Here is a 21,623-nt window from a genome sequence, read left to right on the forward strand (position 1 = left end):
GATCAAGTCCCACGTTGGGCTCCACGCTCAGTGAGGGGTCTGCCCGAGAGTCTCTGTCTCCTCCTCCCTCTGCCTCTGCCCCTCCTCCCACTCCTGCTCTCTTCCTCTCTCACGAATGAATGAATGAATGAATGAGTGAAATGAAATGGCCTGAAATCGGGCCAATGCTGTCTGCACGGTCTGGGTCTGGCCCCTGGGGCTGCCGACCCCAGCACCACCGCTGGACACACCCTGGCTTCCACACCAGATACTCGTGCATCGTTCTTGCAGCCGATGTCGGGACCCTGTTTCTCCCCAGACGTGGGTGGTGCAAGAGGTGCCTCTCCAAGTCATGGCCGGTGGGTCTCTGGTGAAGTCTCCAGCCCCCTCCCCCTCCAGCGGCATGCCCTGGGGCCCTCCCCGTGGACCCCCCCTCAAGGAGACCCTGGAGAAGGTCTGTGTCTGTGGTCCCCAACTAAGGAGTTTCCCTTTGTCAGAACCGCTCATCCAGAGATGCTTCTCACAACCTCCCTTGTCTTCCCACGGGGCTCGTGGGGGAGGGGGGCTCCCGAGAAGGGCTTTGGGTCCAAAGGAGCCTCTGTCCCTCATCCTGGCCCGAGGACCTCGGGGACACTGGCCCTGCCCTGCCTTCTGGTTACTTTGGGGTTAGAGTCTCCCCAGGGAAGTATCCTAATTCTGGGGTAATTCTAGGAATCGGAGGCCAGCAGCTGAAGGGGGAGGATGGGGTGCAGATGTGGGGGTTCCTTGAGCGGGTCTGGGGACTCAGGGCTGGCAGAGACTCTGAAAGGCTCTGATCAGCATGTGTTTGGAAATCCCCGCATTATCTAATCCCACATGCTGGTCCTGCCGGACTTCCTGGGGTTGGGTGTGGGTTAGGGCAAGTGTCCCTGGACTGCCCCTGCTCAGCCCTCCACAAAAGTAAGCCAAGTAAACAGCCGATTAGAGGGAGGGTCCATGGTGTTGGAACAGAGCAGTTAAAGACACCAACAAATACTGAGGACATCAAAAGAGATGCTGTGCTGTCAGAGGGCCGTGCCTTGCAGGGTGAGGGTCCCAAGGTGCAGGTCTGATCGCCCCGCTCTGCACCACCTACACCCTGGCAGGGCTCACGGAGGGCTCCCTCGGGGTCTGGGGGCACAGGGGAAGGCTGGGCTGGCTCAGGGCTGGGCCGGACTCGCACTCCCGCTGATGGGGCCCCAAACACCTGCGCTCACCCTTCCCTCGGATCGCACGCATCTGCTCGTCCTGCAGCGCACACGCATTCCCTAAAGCAGCAACAAAAACGCCCCCAAATTTAGTAAGAAATGTGAACTGGTTATACAAATTATGTCATAATCTGAAGAAAATAAAAGAGGATTCAGATAAACAGAAAAGTGTAGCTTGGCCTTGGCTGGAAGGATCCATATTAAAAACAGGATATTTCCAGGGTCCCTGGGTGGCTCAGTGGGTTAAGCATCTGCCTTCGGCTTGGGTCATATCTCAGGGTCCTGGGATCAAGTCCCACATGGGGCTCCCTGCTCAGCAGGGAGCCTGCTTCTCCCTCTCCCTCTCCCTCTCCCCCTGTTGTGCTCTCTCTCTCTCTCAAATAAATAAAAATCTTTTAAAAAAATGTGAGTCTTTCTAAAATGAAACTATAAAAACGAAAAAATCTCATGGGGGCTCAGAACAAAAATAAACAGATGTTTGAGAAAAGAGATTTCAGAAGAAAAACAACACGCCGAGTTGTGGATTCCACCAGAAGCAGAAACAGTATGCGAGTCAAGAATTTACAATCAGTCTTATATTTTATAACTTCAGGATTTTCTAAAGCAGGTACATTAGATTACGTTACATGAACGAGAGCAAGACGACGAAGAACGAAGCAACAATCTTGGGTAAGAAGAAGAAGGGGACAGAGAGCAGCCCAGGGGTGCTGAGGGGTGAGGCAGCCATTGATAAAAGTGAGGTATCGGGGCGCCTGGGTGGCTCAGTCGGTGAAGCGTCTGCCTTCCGCTCAGGATGTGATCCCAGGGCCCGGGGATCGAGCCCCAGGGCGGGCTTCCTGCTCGGCAGCTCAGAACATCTGCTGACCTGTGTTTTCAGTTCGATACGAAATCATAACTGAAACCACGAATTCCAGGAAACCAAAGAAAGAAAATGAAACCCCACATATCGTATGATGCGGCAGAAGTTGTGATCCGAGGAAATGGAGGGGATAGGACATCCTACAGAGAAGGAGAAAGGGGAAAACGAAGGAGCCGAGTGCCGGTCTGCAAGCCAGATCACAGGACTGTATGAAAATGGAGAGGATACGGGGGTGTCTGGGGGGCTCAGTCCGTTGAGCGTCTGACTCTTGATCTCAGCTCAGGTCGTGATCTCAGGGTCGTGAGTTCCAGCCCGGCATTGGGCTCTGGAGCCTGCTGGGCATGGAGCCTGCTTGAAAAATTAATAAATAAAAATATTTTAAAAGGAGAAATGGGAAGGATACACACGTGGGATATGTGTGAGTGTTTGTACACACACAGAACGTTTCTGGAAAGTCGTGAGGACGTGTCCACAAGCATCACCTCTGGAAAACGAAGCAAGAGTCGCCATGAGACACACCAGCTCCTTGCATTGTTCCTTCCTGGAACATTTGAGTGGTTTTGTAAGGTTTCTGTACTTCCAAAGTAAACAAACTTGTTTCACTTTCAAGATGCGTAAGTGCTTTACCTGGGTACACGTTTACACCCAGCTCCCCAGGCAGCTCATCGCAGCCCTCAGCTGACGCTCAAGGTCCCTCACCGTGTGGGACCCTCCTTCCCTCCCACCGGAACAGGCCCATGCCTCCGGGACTTGGCGGCCTCCAGCCGCTACCCAGGAGCCCCTGCTGAGTTGAGGGACCCCGGGCAATGCTGGATGTGATGGGAAGGAAGGGCTGACTTGGGAGGTGGCCTCAGGGACAAGCCCCTCCTCCAGGCCCAGGAGCAGTGCTGGGGGGTTTGCGGGAGCAGGCGCAGAAGACTGGGCAGGGGCATTTAGGTCCCAGGCTGGGGGGTCATTTGTGGGGCCTCCCTCAAGAGCTTCGTTGGCCTCCAGGTCGGGGCAGGGGCTTCTGGCCTCTGTACCCCTCCATGGAGGTGCCATCTGCCTGTGAGGATGACCAGCCCTGAGCTTTCTCTGCCCACCAGGCAAAGGTTACTCCTTCGGAACATATCCCTGGCCCAGGTGTAAGCTCCCAGAACAGGGACTGTCTGCAGGCCAGATGCACACACCAGCCCCTCTGTGAGGAGGAAGCTGTCGCTTGCGGAGTTTGAGCGCATTGGTCAGTGGCAATGAGTGGACGAAGGGCCAGCGACCACCTCTGGGTCTGTATTCGCTGAAGCTGGCCCCAGGCTGGCCGGCCTCAGAAAGCTGGGCCAGGGTCCAGGACAGCACAAAGAACAAACACCTGGACACCAGCAAAACTTCCGCATGCACCTCTGTTCCCACTTCCAAGACTTACGGAGAAACTTTATCTTAGTGATTCTTGGAATAACCACCAAAACCATGTGTAGGGGAGAAATGAACAAATCCCCACTTCCAAAGGTTCTCTTTGGGACTGACCTCACACAGGTGCACCTCCGGGACACCTGAGCTTGCCCAGGTTGAGTCTCCCCACCCGCAGCAGGACCCTCAGTGGGGAGAAGCTGGAGGAGGGCCTCCTTCTGGCCGAGGGCTAATAAAGAGCAGTTTGACCTTCTAACGGTGAGCCCCGCTCCTGCTCATTCCTGCCTGCAGCGCCAGGACTATCTCCAGCTGTAGTCTGGACCCCATTTGCATTTGAGACAACTCAGCCCTCACAGGCTCCTGGGGGTTCTCCGCGGGCACAGCTGGCCCCGCCCCGCGGGTGCGCCCATGCGCAGAGGGGCGGGGCACACGGGCGAGGACTGGCGGGGTCCCCTGGTCCGTGCGGGGAAGCGAGCCCACCCGCTCCGAAGGAGCATCTGGTCAGCTTTCTTGGAAAGACGCCCGCTGCTGTTTTCCTGTTTTCTTTAGAAGGAACATGTAGGGAAGTGTTTTTAAATAAAGATATAACAACTACCAAGAAAGTCAACCATTTCTGTGAATTCAGGGCAGTTCCTAAGACTCGAGTGACTTCCCCGAACTCGGGGTTTCCTTCCTGTATCCAGGACCTGGGTGCGGATTCTGCACCCTCGTTCCCGCAGCCTCCTCCCCTGGCTCCGCCCCCGCAGCGCCAGACTTTCCTCTCCGCGCGCCGCGCAAAGACGAGCGGCAGCAGCCAGTGGCCTGGAGCAGCGGCGCGCAGGGAGCCGGGGCGCAGGTGAGGGCGCGCTCTCGGAGAGCGGGGACGCGGGAAAGGGGCGCACGAGCCGGGGACGTGGCGGGGGTTCCACGGTCGAAGGGCTCCGTGCACTGGGGATGGAGACCCCGGAGCGCTGGGCTGACCCTCCCCCGCAGACGTGCGGCCCCGAGTGCCCCGCCGGAGTCGGTGGGCCAGGGAGTGGGGGGCGAACGGTGCGCGCCGCGGGGAGAGGAGGGGGGACAGGGGCCGCAGGTCTCAATGGGGACCTGCCTCTCCGCCGGGCACACACAGGCTGGGCTCTTGAGAGGGCAGGGAGGTGGCATCTCGGGCTCCCGCAGACTCACACTTACGTGTGTGCGCTCCCATTCGTGGGCTCACACACCCGTGATACACTCACTCATACACACCGGTACAACAGAACCGAGCGGCCTGCGACTTCCGACCCGGGAAGGGATACTGTGCCTGGGGAGCAGGGAGAGGAGCCTGCTTCCCCGAGAGAAGTTCTTAGCTGCCCTTTTCACGCTCCTGTCGCCGTTCGGTTTGGCAGCCGTCGTCTCGGAGTGTAATAACATCCCCACTGCTGGTTAATGATCTGCCGCAGGAAAACCGCTCTCCGGGCCTGTGGGTAGAGAAGCCAGAGCTCCTGGGAAGCCCTCCCGTCCCCCAGGATTGTGACAGTGGGGGTGGGGGCGGATGTGCTTTTGGCCCCAGGGGCCAGGGGTGGGGGCTCACAGGGCTGGCAGTGGGGAAGAGAGTTCTTGGAGCAGGCGGCTGGTGAGCCCAGGGGGTGACTGCCAGGCAGAGGGGAGACGGGAAGTACTTGCCCACCCAGCACCCAGGCCTGGAGGACTTTACTGCCCAGCTGGGGACCCCTCCCAGTCCCAGCAGCAGGGACCATGACGCCACCGGGCTGGGGCGTTCCCTCCACTGCAGCTCAGGTGGGGGGCCACAGCTTTGCAGGGTGCAGCTGTCTCTGGGAGGTGGTCACCTCCCTTACCGTGCTGGTGAGAGGCTGGCCAGCTCAGCCTCGTGCACAGGCTTTTGGTGTAAAGCCTGAAGCCCCTGCCGCAGCGGAGAAAGTGGCACCAGCCACTCCACGGCGCTGTGGGAGTGGAGGACCGCCACGCACCCGGCTGGCCTGAGCCAGGCTTCCGCAAGACTGGCTCTCTCAGTTTTCCCTTTTCCCAAACCAGGACAAGCTGCTGGCAGCAGCCTGCACTTTCCAGATCATGTCACTGACTCCCAAGTGTGACTCGCCCCAGAACCCGTGAGTTATCCTTGGTCAGGGACCCACAAACGCCAGCTGTATCGCTCCCATCCCGGTAGCCAGACGCTGGTCCTGGGGTGATAATTGGAGAGAAAACTGCACTGGCGTTTCGTTTCGCCCTCCAGCTTGCGGCCCGCACTCGGCCCTCCCGCTCCGCATCACGCTTCTGTCTTCTTGCCTGTCCCTTTCCCCGTCATGTCACGGTCTCCCTCCCTCTGGTTTTTCTCTCCGTTGCTGTGTTGCGGGCAAGTGAGAGGGTTCAGGCATGGGGAGTGGAGCCGCCACAGTTAAAAACATTTGATTTTGAAAAATGAATCATTCTTCACATGTATGTCCCCAGTATTGCTCAGAACACGTACGACAAGTCTGACACTCAAGTGTGACTGGGCGTCTGTATTGTGCCTGCGAAGCCCAGAGAGGCTGGTTCACCGGAGTGAATTTTCTCCTGATAAATTCCCCCGGAACAACCGAACACCTGGGCTTGGCTGCTCTTGAATCTGACGCTGGACGACCACAGAGGGTTGGGTAGGCCAGGGGCTGGCAGCAGGTGGACACGGCCACCACTGGGCAGGAGGAGCTTGGCTCAGTACCTGCAGCTGCCCTCAGGGGCCTCCAGGACCCAGTCACTGAGGTCTGGAGGCCCAGCTGGCCTCCCCAGCAGTGAGTGTTGCTGGCCAGGGGTCCGGCTCTCGTGCTGGGTAAGGGCTGATATCCAGAGATGGCCAGGACCGGGCTCTGCTTCTCACACACAAATGAACGGACAGAGCCGGCACGCCAGGGGCAGGAGTTAGAGATAGCATTCCTGGGACGTCTGCTGCCTTGGGCTCCGTGCCCAGAGAGTGGCCGCCTGTGACTCGTGGCCGGAAGCGTGGAGTCCCTGGAAGCACATCCAGACTGGACTCAGACGGCCTCCCGACCTCCCAGTAAAGATGGGATTCCCAGAGCTGGGCGCAGGAATCCAGGAGAGGTAGGACAGTGCCATGAACAGCGAGGGCGAACCCCACCTGGCTCCCTGCCCTGCCCTCTGATCTCTGGACTGTTCCAAGGGCACCAGCTAAGCCGGGGACTGTCCTCACAGATAAGCCTGGCATTCAACATTGCATCCATGCCTCTGGCCAGCTGAGATCTATGCCCAGGTCCAAAGGGAGGACCACTAGTCCATGGTAAAAGCCAGGTGGAGCCCAAGACAGCTGAGGGAGCCCAGAAGGGCTCAGGGTGACAGGATGTACAAGAGGACATTGGAAGTTTCCTAATCTCCAGTCCACATCCCCCATCTCTAGTCCGGATCCCCCTCTCTAGTCCGGACCCCCTCTCTAGTCCGGATCCCCCTCTCTAGTCCGGACCCCCTCTCTAGTCCGGATCCCCCTCTCTAGTCCGGATCCCCCATCTCTAGTCCGGATCCCCCTCTCTAGTCCGGATCCCCCTCTCTAGTCCGGATCCCCCATCTCTAGTCCGGATCCCCCATCTCTAGTCCGGATCCCCCTCTCTAGTCCCGATCCCCCATCTCTAGTCCAGATCCCCTTCTCTAGTCCAGATCCCCCATCTTTAGGCTGGATCCCCCTCTCTAGTCCACATCCCCCTCTCTAGTCCGGATCCCCCTCTCTAGTCCGGATCCCCCTCTCTAGTCCGGATCCCCCTCTCTAGTCCGGATCCCCCATCTCTAGTCCGGATCCCCCTCTCTAGTCCGGATCCCCCATCTCTAGTCCACATCCCCCTCTCTAGTCCGGATCCCCCATCTCTAGTCCGGACCACCCTCTCTAGTCCACATCCTCCATCTCTAGTCCACATCCTCCATCTCTAGTCCGGATCCCCCTCTCTAGTCCGGATCCCCCATCTCTAGTCTGGATCCCCCTCTCTAGTTCAGATCCCCCATCTCTAGTCCAGATCCCCTTCTCTAGTCCAGATCCCCCATCTTTAGGCTGGATCTCCCTCTCTAGTCCAGTTCCTTTTCTTTTTAACTTTTTTTTTTTTTTAAATAGGCTCCACACCCAATGTGGGGCTTGAACTCATGGCCCTGAGATTGCATGCTCTACTGACTGCCACCTAGCGCCACAGGGGCTGTGATGGAGGACGTGGCCCCAGCCCAAGGTGGGCACAGTTTGGAGGTGAAAAGGGGTGCAACCCAGGTGTCCCCTTAGCCTAAGTCTGGAACCAAGGATTTCACAAAGAGGCAGGACCTCTCCCACATAAGGAGTGTGAAGAGCGACTGATAGATGCCTGTGGGTGAGGGGAGGGCCATCCAGAGCCTGGGGGAAGGTTTAAAGGAGGAGGGGGCTTTGAGCAGCGGGAAGAGAAGCCTGGAGCCCCAGCCAGTGCCCATCCCGAGCGCACGCCCTCAGTGGGCACCAACTCCAGCCTCGCCTGGACGACACAGCAGAAGATGGCCGGGGGCCAACTTTACAGACATTGCACCCCCACAGGAGGGTGCCGGGGGCGGTAGGGAGCCCGTGACACTTCCTGGCTTGTCTTGTAGCCGAGAAAACGTACATATAAATATGTATAAATATATGTATGTTAGAGAAGCATGCATGTAAATGGCACACCTAACAATCCCTACAGATGTATTTTCTTAAGGTGGGGCTAGAGTAGATACTAAGATTTTAAAAATTAGTCAGTGTAAAATAATTGTTAGGATTGGGGGACACATGGTGTGTTAGAAACTGCAGAGGCTGGGAGCCGGTGAGGCTGGCGAGGCCTGGGAGGCTGGCGGGGCCTGGTTGCGGGAGGTCACCATCTCCCACGCCCCGCAGCCTCATGTGACGAGGCAAGGCGGCCTGCCTCTCGCTTTCCTTTTGCTCGTCAACACACCCACGCCCTCTCAAAGGCCAGTGGGAGAGGTCAGCGCGTGCGATGGAAACACACCTTCACGGAGGTGACCATGTCGCCTGGTCCAAGGGAGGACCAGAGGGGAGGCCCTGATAGGGAGGCCGCTCGGGTCCACAGGGACTGAGCCCCTGAGGGAACCACAGAGAGGGTGTGCGTGCCCGTGCGCACCTGTGTGTGCAGGGGTGCAGCGGTGGGGCAGGGGCTCAGGGAGCCGGCGTGAGATCACAGAAGACCCTGGCTCTGCGTGGAGTGAGGCCCTGGTGCGGGTTGTCAAATAGCCCGTTCATGTATTTATTCTCCGTCAACATCCCAGAAAGTTTCCTTGGAACTTGAAACATGACTCCAAGTTTACTGAGAAGGGTAAATACCCAGCAGCAGTCAGGACAATGTGTGAAGGGGGAGGTTTCAAGGGAAGGGCCTGCTTCCGAATCCTGCAGACCCGGGGTACCTGAGGTCGCACCGGACGAGTGGGGGAAATACGTGCACGTCTGGACAGAGGGCACAGCCCACATCCACTGGGCATTCCGTGCACACCAGGGCACCGACGGGAGGCCCTGCTGCTTCTTCAGGGCCCAGGACGTGGGGCTGGCCGCCCCAGTGGCGTTCTGTTCCCGCGTGAATCCTGCACACCACGCTGGGGACACCAGCCCGCTGGCTCGGGTATGCCTTCACCGATCCATGCAGGGCTGGAGCCTGGGTCAGCGGGCTGTGTGTGTTCTCTCACCTCTGGCCGGAGGAAAGCTTGGCCTGCCTCCTCCCACCCCAAGACCGGGGCACCCTGACCCACATCGGAGCGCCAGGGCAGCGTGGGCACCAAAGGCTGTGCTGAGGTTGGCCAGTGGCAGCAGAGAAGAGACAGGCGCTCCAATGGCCAAGAGGCAAAGCTGGTGTCTCCTCTGGAGACCACTGGGTGGGAAGCCCTGGCCCCCGTCGCAGGAGGGCGACCCTGGGAAGCTCAGGGAAGACTTGACGGAACTGCAAAGGCCCCTGCGGACTGTTCTCGAGGCAGGAGAACAGAAACACTGCGGGGCCTGCCTAGGGCCTCCTCCACGGCCGGGCCAGAGGCGAGACGCCACAGACAGGGCTGGTACTCAGCTCGCACCATGACCCACGGCTCTGTGGTAGCTCGCGCACGACCCCAGCTCGGCGGTAGGGCAGCGTCCACGCAGAGCTCTCCCTCAGGCTGACACGAAGCGCTCTGGCCACGGGACTGGGAGGGGCCACCGGGATCAGCAAGATGCCTGTGGGCCACTGGGCGCCATTTTGTGTCTTCCCATTGAAGAAGATTTGTGTCAGGGAGTGAAAGAAAGAAAAAAAGGTGTGTCTTCCAATTCAAGAAGTTATTTTGTAATAATGTTTGGGAAAAACTGAGCAGATCTTGTCTGAGGTGCCAGGAAAATCCCAGCACAGGAAGTTTCGACTCCTTTTTCTAGAACCTTCCATCCATGTAAGCAACATTCAGTGGTAATGAGCTGCTCGTGCCTGATCTTGGTGATTGCTGACAGGCACTGAAACCAGCAAGGCTGCCACTGGATCGCATCCAGCTGTGAAGTCTCCATGTCTTTCATTATTCAGAGCAGACTCACTGCAGCAGGATCTGGGCAGCTGTCCCTCTTCCTCATCAGCAAATTCTGGTTCTGTGATTAACGATCTCATCTAATAGGCTTCATGGCTGTGCGCAGGGAGACCCGTGAAAGGCAGGCACGGAGCAGCCACAGCTTCTGCGGGGGAGGGCATCCTTCCCGAGGCTCTTTCTACCTCAACTTCTCTCTGTTGCTCTTACAAATGGGTGCACATGTAATGAGAAGATGAGAAACTGTCCTTGCCTTACGTTAGAACTACAAACAAGTTTAGAAAAATCAAGCAAAGGGGTGCCTGGGGGCTCAGTCAGTTGAGCGACCGACCCATATCTCAGCTCAGATCTTGATCTCAGGGTTGTGAGTTCAAGCCCCGAGTTGGGCTCCATGTGGGGCATGCAGCCTACTTTAAAAAAAAGGGAAGAAAATCAAGCAAAGGGAGGAGGCGGGACAGCAGCCCCAACCCCCACCCCAGGCCCTCCTGGAACGTGACCACGCCTGGTGAGGCCTGCGTGACTCAGCTCGCACATCTTCCAGGGCTGGGCCTGGCAGGATTGCAAAGAGAGGTCCGCCCACCAGAAACAGCCCCTGTACCCTGTTTAACCACCAGAAACCACTGAAACAGGGGCGCCTGGGGGGCTCAGTCGGTTTAGTGACAGACTCTTGATTTTGGCTCAGGTCATGACCTCAGGGTCGTGGGACCGAGCCCCAACTGTGGCTCCACGCTCAGCATGAAGTCTGCTTCTCTCTCTCGCTCTCTCCCTCTGCCCCTTCCCCTGCCCATGTGCGCACACTCACTCTCTCTCTCTCTCAAATAAAATCTTGAAAAAGAAAGAAAGAAAGAAAGAAAGAAAGAAAGAAAGAAAGAAAGAAAAAGAAAAGAAACGAAACTACTGAATTAAGCTTCTCTGTGTTTTAGGAATGAACAGAGGGGCAAAAGCAGTGGAAAGCCAGGGAGTGATTCCCAGGGGCTCGGGAAGGGGAGTGTGCTGGGTGCACGTCAGAGTCCAGGCAGAGCTGGCATGAGCCTCCCGGGCGCCGAGTGCTGGCCTGGCCTGCTCCAGGCCTGGGGACGCCACCCGAGGACCACAGCGAGCTGCTCTGGGCACCGGGCGCTGTTACATTCAGCAGATATCCATCCACGGATGGACAATGGCCCGGTGGGTGGACAGCAGCTGCCTCTAACTTACGAAACTTAGGGATACAGCTGCTAGAACATTCCTAAGATATCAGGCACATTTAGCACATTGGCCAAAACCCTCGGTCACGGGGACTCAGGGTCTGTGTCCCGGGAGAAGGGCACATACCCACACAGGGGCCACTCAGCTCAGCACAGATTCTCGCCCCCAGGAGCCCAGAGCACCAGGACCTGCGGGCAGGGGGCTTTGTTGTCTCGGGCACACCACACCCTGTATGCAACCCACCCCAGGACCCTAGAACCCCTTGTGGATTGAGTGAGAAGGAAAGCCTCCATCCACCAGCCTGGCCGTCTGTCTGTCTGTTAGTCCTTATCTGTCTCTGTGGAGGACAAGCCAGCTCGGGCCAGCCCTGGGCCCGTGGGCACAGCCTGTGCCAGGGTCCTCTCCCCGCCCGCCCGGAGCCCCACGGGCTATGCCATCAGGAGGCCCGGAGCGCAGGACATGGTTTGCGTTTAACATTCTTGAAACTCTCTTCCTATCTCAAATCAGGTATTTCTTTCAAAAGCTGTTATCTAGCCATTTTTCTTTTGTCCTGAGGTTGTGCAAGGCCGGGTGGGCCCTCCTCTCTCACGGCTCCAAGGCCCCCAGATCAGTGGGTTTTTACGTAAGACCCTGCCAGGAAACCCGCCAAGGAACCCCGGGGAAGACAGGCCCGCCTGCTCAGGCCCCCGGGGGTCTGGGGAGCTCCATGCAGCAGCACAGAATGGGGGTGCTCTGTGGCCCTGGTGGGGCTGGGATCAGTCCTCCCGGCGCGATTCCCCTTCCTGGGGTCAGGGCTGGGCCTGGTCACCAGTGGCCCCGAGTGCCTAGACGCCATTAAGTTCAAAGTTCCCTCTGCTCCTGGCCCCTGTGCCCCATTGTCCCCAAACAGCTGAATTCAAAACCAGAGTCGCAACCATAGAACATTCTGGAAAAGAGAAAACTATGGAGACACGAGGAAGACCAGAGGTTGCCGGGGGCCGGGGGAAGGGGATGAACAGGTGGAGCCCAGGGTTTTAGGACAGCTCTGTTGGGGGCATAATGATGGATGCAAGTCGTTATGCATTTGTCCCAACCGGCCTTGCGTTCAACACACGAGCGAGCCCTGAAGCATGCGAAGTACGGACTTCAGGCAAGAACCGCGTGTCCGTACCGGCTCACGGATCGTGACGAGTGCGCCATGACCACGCTAACACGGGTCGACTCTGCACTTTCTGCCCGATTTTTCTGTAAATCTAAAATGCTCAAAGACAAACCAGAAGTCTATTATTATTATTTCTTTTTTTTTTTAAAGATTTTATTTATTTATTCGACAGAGATAGAGACAGCCAGCGAGAGAGGGAACACAAGCAGGGGGAGTGGGAGAGGAAGAAGCAGGCTCATAGCAGAGGAGCCTGATGTGGGGCTCCATCCCACAACGCCGGGATCACGCCCTGAGCCGAAGGCAGACGCTTAACCGCTGTGCCACCCAGTCGCCCCTATTGTTATTATTTCTTAATCAGAAGGTCAACAAATGGTCTGGCAAGCCATTTTTTAAAACTTTTACTTTTTTATTTTTATTTTTTAAGGGTATAATATACTCTTGCAGGGCGACATTGTCTTTATTATAATTCTCAGCTGTAGCTCTTCCACTTAGAAACGAGAAACCATCTTTTCAGTAAATTGTTACTCCCTCCTCTTTTCCCAGCTTAGGGATAGTTTGAAAAAGGCGTAATTTGTACAGTTGTTAGGAAATTAAACTTACATTGATACATAATTCAAGTGTTTATAAAGCACTCGAAACTGTAGCTTATATGTATGCGACTTCTGAAATACAATGACACTTTTAACAATATTTTTGTTCTTTAAAAATATTCTACATACATGCATAAGATCAAAACAATCCTTTCTTTTTTGGGAAATTTCCTGTACGCGGTAAGAAAAAAGCAACCATAGCAAGGTTTCCGCGTCCAGAGGACTGGGTGCCGCCTACTGTTCCATTCCTGTAACTACTAACCTTACAGATCAAAAATCACTTTTGAAACCCACGTTCTAAAACCTGCCTTTTGGAAACGCTTCCGTGCTGCTACCTGTAAGTGGCCAATTCAGGTCATGCGAAGAACGTACATGATATCAAAAGTGGTACAAAATAGCCACATGCTACCTGGATATGAAAACCAGACCTCACCGTTTTTTACCTCAAATGCAGGGTTCCGCCTCCCTTAACTTGTATGGAAATCTCAAGGGAACACGGAGGTAACTGGAAGATACAGAAAGTCGCCATACGGTTGACGGGCTAGTCAAAGTCGGGCTTGATCCGAATCCTTAACGAGCGTAGAGCCACTGGTGCGTTCGGAGCGTTGGTTCACTCACGGGAGCGGTCGGAAAGGCGGTCATGCGCTGTCCCCTCTTTTAAAAACAGTACGTGTTTCACCCACTAGCTCCAATACATCAAAAGAACAAAGGGGCGTAACTTCTCAAGAGAATTCAGCATTACCAGTTTTTAAAGAAACACCTTAGAAACAAATCTGTCCGCTTCAACAAGTTGCACTCGTGCTAGTGACATTGTAATCTTCTTTAATGGGTCACGGCCCAAATCCAAACTGTTGGGAACAGTCCTCAGACAAACTGGAACATAAAGTGTTGAATTCAATTTCGGTGTCACTGATGTCTTCATCACCATCCCCAACCGACGGCATCAAACTGAATCGACATTCATCTCCAAGGCCGAATGGATCGGTTTCCGTGGTTCTAGAGCGCTCTGGAAGCTCGCCGTATGCCCTCGACTTCCAGCTCCGTCTGCATTGTAGTTTGAAGTTACATCGGCTTTATTGTCTTGGTCACCCCGGAGACCGACCAATATAATGTCTGAAGTATTTTCCCAAACCGTTTTCTCGATTTCCTCTGATGTGACCTAAGCTCTTGACACCAGGTACAGAGAAGGTGCGGGAGAGGCAGGGCGGGAGCTCTGGCATCCAGGCGCAGTGGTCAGGGAGGAGCTCAGGACCCCTGCCCGCCCCTGGCCAGCCTGCAGCCCGGGAGACCTCTGACCCTGTGGGTTTCCTTTCTCCAGGGACTGTCCCAAGAACCAATGAGGAGGACACAGGACCCCTGAGGCCCGCCTCCCTGTCCTGCTGGCCATGCTGATCTTGACGTTCCCCCTCCTGCTTCCCCAGATGCTCTGGGCCGTCCTCCTGGCCACCTCCCTGAGTGCTCAGAATGGAGGTAAGTCCCAGGATCCCACCCTGTCTGCTGGAGGGCCCAGCGAGGGGGTGGGGAAGGGCGAGGCAGGGGTGGGAAGAGCAGATCCACGTCAGGCCCAGGTGGGACCCAGGCCCCAGGTAGTGATCATGACCCTGAGGTGAGAGGGTGGTCCAGCATCCCTGGGCCACGATGGGATGAGCCAAGTCCCCCCGTAGATGGCAGACAGGGGGTGCCCACTCCAGCGCCCAGTGGTGACGGTCAGAACATGTATGGGGATGGCTAAGAGCATGGCCAGGTTCCAAGGGAGAGAGGGTCCTGGCCAGTTAGTGACAAGTGCTGCGGCCAGAGGAGGGGCAGCAGGACAAATCTGAGGATTCTCGGTCCCCGCTCTGGTCCCCACTCCATCGTTGGGCCAGCAGCTCCAGCATCACTGGGGCACTTGTCAGACATGCGGACTCTCGGGACTTGCTGGGCCCTGCAGAATCAGGATCAGTCCCGGGCACACGGCTCTAGGTCGGGGCCGTGCCGTGGAACCATCCGAGGGGCTCCTCAAAGATGCCGGTCCCCAGGCACACCCCACACCGGTGGAATGCAATCACAGGCAGAGGGAGCTTCGAAACTACTCCAGCAGTTCCTGGGCGCGGTCAGGGTGGGGCACCCCCAGGCTGGATCATTAGCACATCTGGGATTGGCAGGAAACCCTTGAGCCACAGAGGCCCCTCCTCCTGGGAGCCCGCGGCCCCCTCCCAGGGCACTGGACAGATGACGGCAGCCCTGGCCGGCCCTCCCGTGTTCCCGCTCTCTGCCAGACTCGGACAGCCCCGAGTCAGCCCCCCTGCGTGGGCGTGGGGGCAGCCTCCTGCCACCAGGATGGGGAGCTCCGTCCCAGCCTGGGGGCCCGCCACCCACAGCCCCTCTGTAGGTGGGGCACGGGGTGCTTTAGGGTCGTTTGAATTTTTATGACAGGTGTGTGTTCATACAGCACTTCGACAATGTTGTAAAGATGCAGAGAATGCATTTTGTTTTGTTTTTTTAATTTAAATTCAATTAGTTAACATATAGTGTATTATTGGTTTCAGAGGTAGAGGTCATCAGTCATATACAACACCCAGTGCTCATTACATCACACGCCCTCCTTAATGCCCATCACTCAGTTGCCCCATCTCCCACCCCCTCCAGCAACCCTCAGTTTGTTTCCTATGATGAAGAGTCTCTTATGGTTTGTCTCCCTCTCTGATTTTGTCTTATTTTTCTCTCTCTTCCCCTATGATCCTCTGTCTTGTTTCTTAAATCCGCACATGAGTGAGATCATATGATAATTGTCTTTCTGACTTATTTCACTGAGCACAATCCCCTCTAGTTCCATCCACGTCCGAGCTTTCATGTGTTTTGACGGCTGAGTACTAGTCCATCGCGTATAGACCACGTCTGCAGAGAATGCATTCTAAAACCCTTCCTCAGAACAAACACAGTGGCCGGGGGGACAGTGGGGAGATTCGGGGCAGGTTCCTGCCGCAGACTCGCATGTGGAGGTCTTACATCCACGGAGCCCTGACCGGCCCCGCGGTAGCCCCCTTCCAGAACAGTTTCCTGCTGGCGCCCACGGCCTCCCTGAACCGAGCGGTCTCTCTCCACTCTGCTGCCCACTGGCTGAGCCGCCCTGGTACAGACTTGTGACTGCGGCCTGGGAGGGGCCCCCTGTCCCCGAACACTCCGGGTTTGCTCAGGCCTGTGCCTGCCTTGCAGAACTTCCACCTCACACCCTCTCTCTCGTGGGCACCCAAGGCCCCTGGCACATGGCCACACGTGGCATCTGCCATGCTGTGTCGACTTGGTGAAATGTGGGCTCAGCCAGCACACGGTGTGCCCAGAGCTCGTGTCGCTGTCTGGCGTCTGTCCAGCTGTGTCCAGTCCGCGGTGGAAACTGCTGCAGCAGGACAGGAGGACATCGGGGCCGGCTCGCTCATGTCGCCTGGGGCACCCACTGCCGTGTGCCGGCGCCCCAAGGTCCCCATCAGTCAGAGCTCGCCCCGGTTGTGCAGCGAGGCTGGCGATGGGTGAATTTGCTCCAGGACTCGGCCTCCCAAGATGGTGGGTCCGGTTCCACAGCCGACAGGGGAGGTGGAGGCGGGGGTCCGTGCTCGTTGCCTCTGACGTTGGCGGGGTCGGTGTCCTGCAGGAGCCGCGGACCTGCCCTGTGGAGCTGAGTGTGCACGCCTGGCCCAGGACCCTGGGGACGGTGAGGCGGCTGCAGGCCTGGCCTCAACGCCCCAACACACACGTGAGTGGGCCGAGCAGCCCCCCAGAATCCACCTGCAAGGAAGGGCGTCTGGGGGATGTGCCCAGGCACCGGGACGCCATACCGGCCGCACGTGGGGACACACGCATGCACACGCACAGCCTCCCTGCTTCTATTTCTGTGTTGTTTTCCCCCTTGAGGCGCACGTGCTGATCTGTCTGACCAGCTCACTGCCTTCTCCACCGCCCTGGCCGGGCCGTGTGTCCCTGGGGTCTCGCCTCGTCACCGTCCCTCCCTCGGCCCCCGGGAGGGTGGCCAGTGAACGTCCTGAGGCCCAGCCATGACCCGGGTGTGACCTGTCCCCTGCACACAGAATGGGACAACCCCACCTGCACCAGAGGAGTGGTGTCCGTGTCCAGAGGGCAGCGCGCCGTGATGGCCTGCAACATCTCCAACCCCTTGCTCAGCGTGGCCATCTACCGGAGTGCCCACGGGGAGGCCTTCGAGCCCGTCTTCAGCGTGCGGCCCCCGGGCTGCTTCTGCCGGGAAGGGTGGCAGCTCCAGGTGCAGGGAGGCATGGCCCAGCTGGTGATCGAAGACGCGAACCACACGCAGGCGGGGTGCTACAAGTGGTACCTGCAGGGTCTGCAGAGGAATATCGAAGTCACCACGCTGAACGTTTCAGGTGAGGGGCGGCGTCTTCATGCCTCCGCCCCACCCCAGGCGCTTTCCTATGTGGGAGGGGCGGGGGGAGCAATTCTCTGCCCCCCAGAAGTGCCCAGAGCCCCGGGGTTGGGGCCCAGAGAGGGCAGGCCTGGGTTCCAGCAAAGCAGAGTGAAACAAGACAGGCCTCCGCTCCTCCAAGGCCCTGCGCCACAAGGGGGCCCAGTCTGGGGGGTTGCCCTGTCCAGGGAGGAGGCGAGGCCCGTGCACCTCTCTCCCACTCACCAGCTGTGGGGCGGGGTTCCACCTGCAATGCCAGTGTTCCCTGAGGCCCCAACGGAGCTTGGTCTGCCCCCGAAGGTCCCGCCTTCCTGCACTCACCCGGAGGCCCCATGACCCCTCGGCTTCTCCAGCTGGCCCCACCCCCCAGCCTTGCCCTGGACACTGTCCACCTGAAGAGCCCAGCGGTCCCCCCAGACCAGGGCATCCCCTCCGACCAATCCATGCCTGCTGACCCCTTTCCACTGCCCTCACGTGAGCAGTTCCTCACTTCCCTCCATTTGGAGTAGAGCTCACTGTCCCCCCGCCCCAGGACACGGCTCAAACCCACAGGGCACCGCACCCCCCCACCCGGTTCCAATCCAGTCTCGGTCACCCTGAGCTGTGGCATGGCTGAGAATGGTGCCCCCAGCCTGGCCAGGCCCGGGGAAGGGACCCAGAGAGCCTTTGTGGGCTCCTGGTACCCTGGTCTCATCTGATACCTGGGGCTGGGGGGCTGCATCAGGGGCAGAGTCCCAAGACCTGAAGGAGGGAGGACGTCTGCTCGTCACATATCCCTGCGGTAGGTGTTTTTACCCTACACCCAGGTACCCCCCGGAAGCCCCCTCAGGTCCCCCAGGCTGTCCTCCTCCTCCGTGCCAGCACCCCTGTCCATCCTGCACAGCCCACCCCCTGCTCCCTGCGCGTGGGCGTGATGTCTCCCTCAAGGGTGCGCTCAAGGCAGGCAGTGCCTCCTCATGGGTGAACAAGTGGTGTCCCCCACCCTGCTTCCCACAGGCCCAGAGATGCTATGCCCGCCCGAGGCCGCGGACCAGTTCAAGGTGGTCCTTGCGGTCATCGGCGTCACGGTCGGCCTCATTTTCCTGGTGGTCGGCGTGTCGGTCTGCACCAAAGGCACAGCTCTCCTGCCCTATTCTCTCCAGAAGTGCTCAGAACCCCAGGTCTGAGGCCCTGCACCTAGTCTGTGGGCTGGGGGGGGGGGTCATCCCGGGCCCAGAGAGCACACACGCCTCCCTCAGAGGACCCCCCCGGGCTGTGGCAGGTGCCTCCCTCCCAGTCAGGCCCACGGGAGCCCCAAAGCACTCATTTGTCCCAGGACACCCTGGAGGCAGCACAGAGAGGCTGGACTTCCTGCTCCTTCCAGGAGACCTAGGATGTGTGGCCCGGTGGGCGTGTCTGCGTGTGTGTGTGTGTGTGTGTGTGTGTGTGTGTGTGCGCACGTGACCTGAGTGCGCACACAGATTCCAGCACGGCTCTCATCCCTCCCTCCCTCCTTAGAAGAGCTGGTTCTGAGCTGGAGGACAGAGGGCCTAGGAGGAGGGTGATGAGCGGGCCTGAAACCCAGAACCAACCCCAGGAGCCCTGCCCCATTCTGAGGCCACCAGCACCCATCCTCGCCCCCCAGGAGTGGAGCCCGGCGTGTCCCACCTCCACCTGGTTGACAGATGCGCATGAACCACACAGGGTGGCAGACAGAAGCAGGCCCCTGTCCCTGCCTGCTGGCACAGGGACCTGCTCAGCGCTTCAGCCAAGGGGCGAGCTCCCTTTCCACGAAGAGCGGGGAGGAGCGGAAGGAGAGGGCAGGACCCAGGCTGGCAGCTGCTTTTCCTGGGACTTCCCTCCCACCCCTACCCCAGCCCCCCACCCTGGGCAGCGGCTGGTTGCTCACCACCTCAGCCTTCCGCAGCTGTCTCAGCTCCCCCACCCTCTCCCCTCACTGGACTCTGTGGTCAAAAATAGGAAAATTTCAGGGGTGCCTGGGTGGCTCAGTGGTTTAGTATCTGCCTTCAGCTCAGGTCATGATCTCGAAAGTCCTGGGATTGAGCCCCATGTTGGGCTCCCCGCTCAGCAGGGAGTCTGCTTGTCCCTCTGCCTCTCCCCCTGGCTTATGCTCTCTCTCTCTCTCAAATAAATAAATAATCTTTTTTTTTAAAGGAGAAATCTCAAGTTCCAAAACGTTTGACCTCCAAGAACCTGTCCCTTCTCTGCCCCATCAGGGCCGGGGGCCTGGGCTTCCAGCCTCAGGTGCAGAAGGGACACGCTGCTGTACCCGTGGAGATGCCTCAGCTTGGGTCTTAAGTTGACCTTGGGCACACTCCTATCTTTAGCCCTGAGCAAGAACAAGTTTGCGGTCCCTCCTGTCAGCAGTCCTGGCGTGAAGCTGTGGGGGATGGAGGCTTGAGGTGGAGTGCCGGACCCACCTCCACCACGAGGGGGAGCGGTAAGGAGGCAGGCAGGTGGCACCTGGCAGTCAGGTGTCCACACAACCCTCCCCACCCCCGGCCTCCCAGCCCCAGGGCTCCCTTCCCCCGCCTGCCCAGCTGCCGCCCCTTCCCCATCCCAAACCCCTTTTGTCAGATGTCTTCATAATCACAACTGTGTAACGCCATGGAGTGCATTCTTAAGAGGGACACAGGTTTTTTTCTAAAGTACACATTCAGGGGATGCCTGGGGGGCTCAGTCGGTTAAGTGCCAGACTCTTGAGCTCAGCTCAGATCTTGATCTGGGTCATGAGTTCAAGCCCCACGTGGCTCCACGCTGGGCATGCAGCCTACCTAAAAAATGAATGAATAAAGTACACATTCAGTGCTCTGAAAATCCATAACCCTAATCCCTACGATGAATAAAATATATCAACCAAGAAACCATCGAATAACCTGAGAAATACATATTTTTTAAGTGGGGAAAAACATAAAAAACTGAAAGAAGCTGCTTCCTGTCCTAAAGCACTAAAAAGGCAGACGGCATCCAGAGATGCTGATGGGGGGGTCCTCCCTCACCGCGGAGAGCCCCAGACTGGAGGCCTAGACCTACAGGGAAGTCCTGCGTCTGGGTCTTTGTTTTCATTCCTTCTTGTTGCTTGTATTTTCACTGGTTTCTCTGAGATTGAATCCCGGGGCGTTTCAACGCCCTCCCTCCAGGCTCCGCCCCGGCCTTCGGCGGCCCCCCCCCTGCCTCCAGGCCCCGCCCCGGCCTTCGGCGGCCCCGCCCCCTGCCTCCAGGGCCCTCCCCTCCTTCCTGACCCCGCCCCCGCAACGCCGGGCTCACTGAATTGTAGGACGTGTTTCTTCTCTCTCTCTCTCTCTCTCTTTTCTTTAGTTTACCTCCGCATGAGCGTATATTGCACGTATACGGACTCCGACATATGCAGATTGAATCATACTGCTGCTTCTCAATCCTGATGAGTGGGGATGAGGGACAAAGGGAGAGCGAGAGAGGGACAGAATTTATTTTTACAATGACAGGTAGAAAAGAACAGGTGGCTAGCAGATTTCTGGGCATAAATCAGGTTCAGCAGAAAGTGACCCAGCGGACCCAGGGCATCTGGATCCTGAACCCAGCCCACCCAGGGACTCCCCTGGCTTTCTCCTGGTCCTGTCCCCCCACCTCGGGCCTGTGCAGACACAGCAGGAGTGGGGGACCAGGACAACTGGTCACCCATTGGGCACTCAGGACAGCGCGGAGGGGTGGGAGAGGGTGAAGACTACCCCTCCCAGCCTGGCCCTCAGCACCTCCCCTCACCCATGGCACCACCTCCAGGAAGCCCTCCTGGAGTGCCTGGACCACCAGTCACTGCCTCCTGCCCTTGCATCATTGCTTGGGGTTTGGGGCGGTGCCTCAAGCTGATGGCACGCAGTTGAGTGCTTCAGACAGGAAGAGTCTCAGCCAGCCGTGAGAGAGGGCCCTGCCTTTCCCTTGTCTCTGGGTCTGTGGTGGGCAGGGTGGTAGTGAGCATGGCCCCAGAGCTCCCACTGCTCTCTGTGCTCCTCACACTCACCTGTACCCTGCTCAGGGCTCCCGCCACCCAAGGTAAGCCCTCCCCATGCCTCACCACATCCCCCACTGTGCTCCCCTAAAGTGGGCTCTGTGCCCCAACCTGGGGATGTTCCTTCCCGGGAAGGGGGTGGTCTGGGATGCTGAGCGTGACGTCCCCGCAAAGCACCCCTGTGAGTGACGTCTGGGTGCAGAATCACCACGGCTCTGGTCTTTTTCTTTACTTAAATGTCTGGGGATTCTCTTTTCCGTAATTAGCAAGGTTGCCTTGGTTATGAGAGAATGTTGGCCGTTAGTTTGCTTTTTAAAACAGATACATGTGCAAAGTTCTGCAATAAGATGGAAATATCAGTGGGGCGGGGGGGGGGGGGGG

The 21,623-nt window shown here is 57.9% G+C and overlaps 2 protein-coding genes across 6 annotated transcripts in view; both read left to right on the forward strand.

Annotated features, from left to right (window-relative positions):
• Positions 1-4,162: 4,162 nt before the first annotated feature.
• SECTM1 (secreted and transmembrane 1) lies at positions 4,163-20,121 on the forward strand. 5 transcript variants are annotated; one of them, XM_040639937.1, is made up of 8 exons: positions 4,268-4,282; positions 5,458-5,531; positions 14,165-14,316; positions 16,475-16,576; positions 16,908-17,219; positions 17,982-18,038; positions 18,254-18,417; positions 19,412-20,121. In XM_040639937.1, the coding sequence occupies exons 3-8, from the start codon at positions 14,232-14,234 to the stop codon at positions 19,553-19,555; spliced, it is 864 nt and encodes a 287-aa protein (XP_040495871.1). In that variant the 5' UTR covers positions 4,268-4,282; positions 5,458-5,531; positions 14,165-14,231; the 3' UTR covers positions 19,556-20,121. The 5 variants fall into 5 exon arrangements, with proteins under 5 accessions (XP_040495872.1, XP_040495873.1, XP_040495871.1 ...); XM_040639938.1 differs by lacking the exon at positions 5,458-5,531 and having other exon boundaries at positions 4,163-4,282; XM_040639939.1 differs by lacking the exons at positions 18,254-18,417; positions 19,412-20,121 and adding an exon at positions 18,755-19,299 and having other exon boundaries at positions 4,266-4,282.
• A 979-nt stretch (positions 20,122-21,100) lies between these two features.
• The window catches only part of CD7 (CD7 molecule), a 3,140-nt gene continuing 2,617 nt past the window's right edge, over positions 21,101-21,623 (forward strand). The window contains exon 1 of the mRNA XM_008693873.2: positions 21,101-21,286. Coding sequence (XP_008692095.1) covers positions 21,211-21,286 — 76 coding nt within the window. The 5' untranslated portion in view covers positions 21,101-21,210. The remainder of the gene's footprint in view (positions 21,287-21,623) is intronic.

This window comes from Ursus maritimus, unplaced genomic scaffold, assembly GCF_017311325.1.
Source record: "Ursus maritimus isolate PB19 unplaced genomic scaffold, ASM1731132v1 scaffold_24, whole genome shotgun sequence".
NCBI classification, from domain to species: Eukaryota; Metazoa; Chordata; class Mammalia; order Carnivora; family Ursidae; genus Ursus; species Ursus maritimus.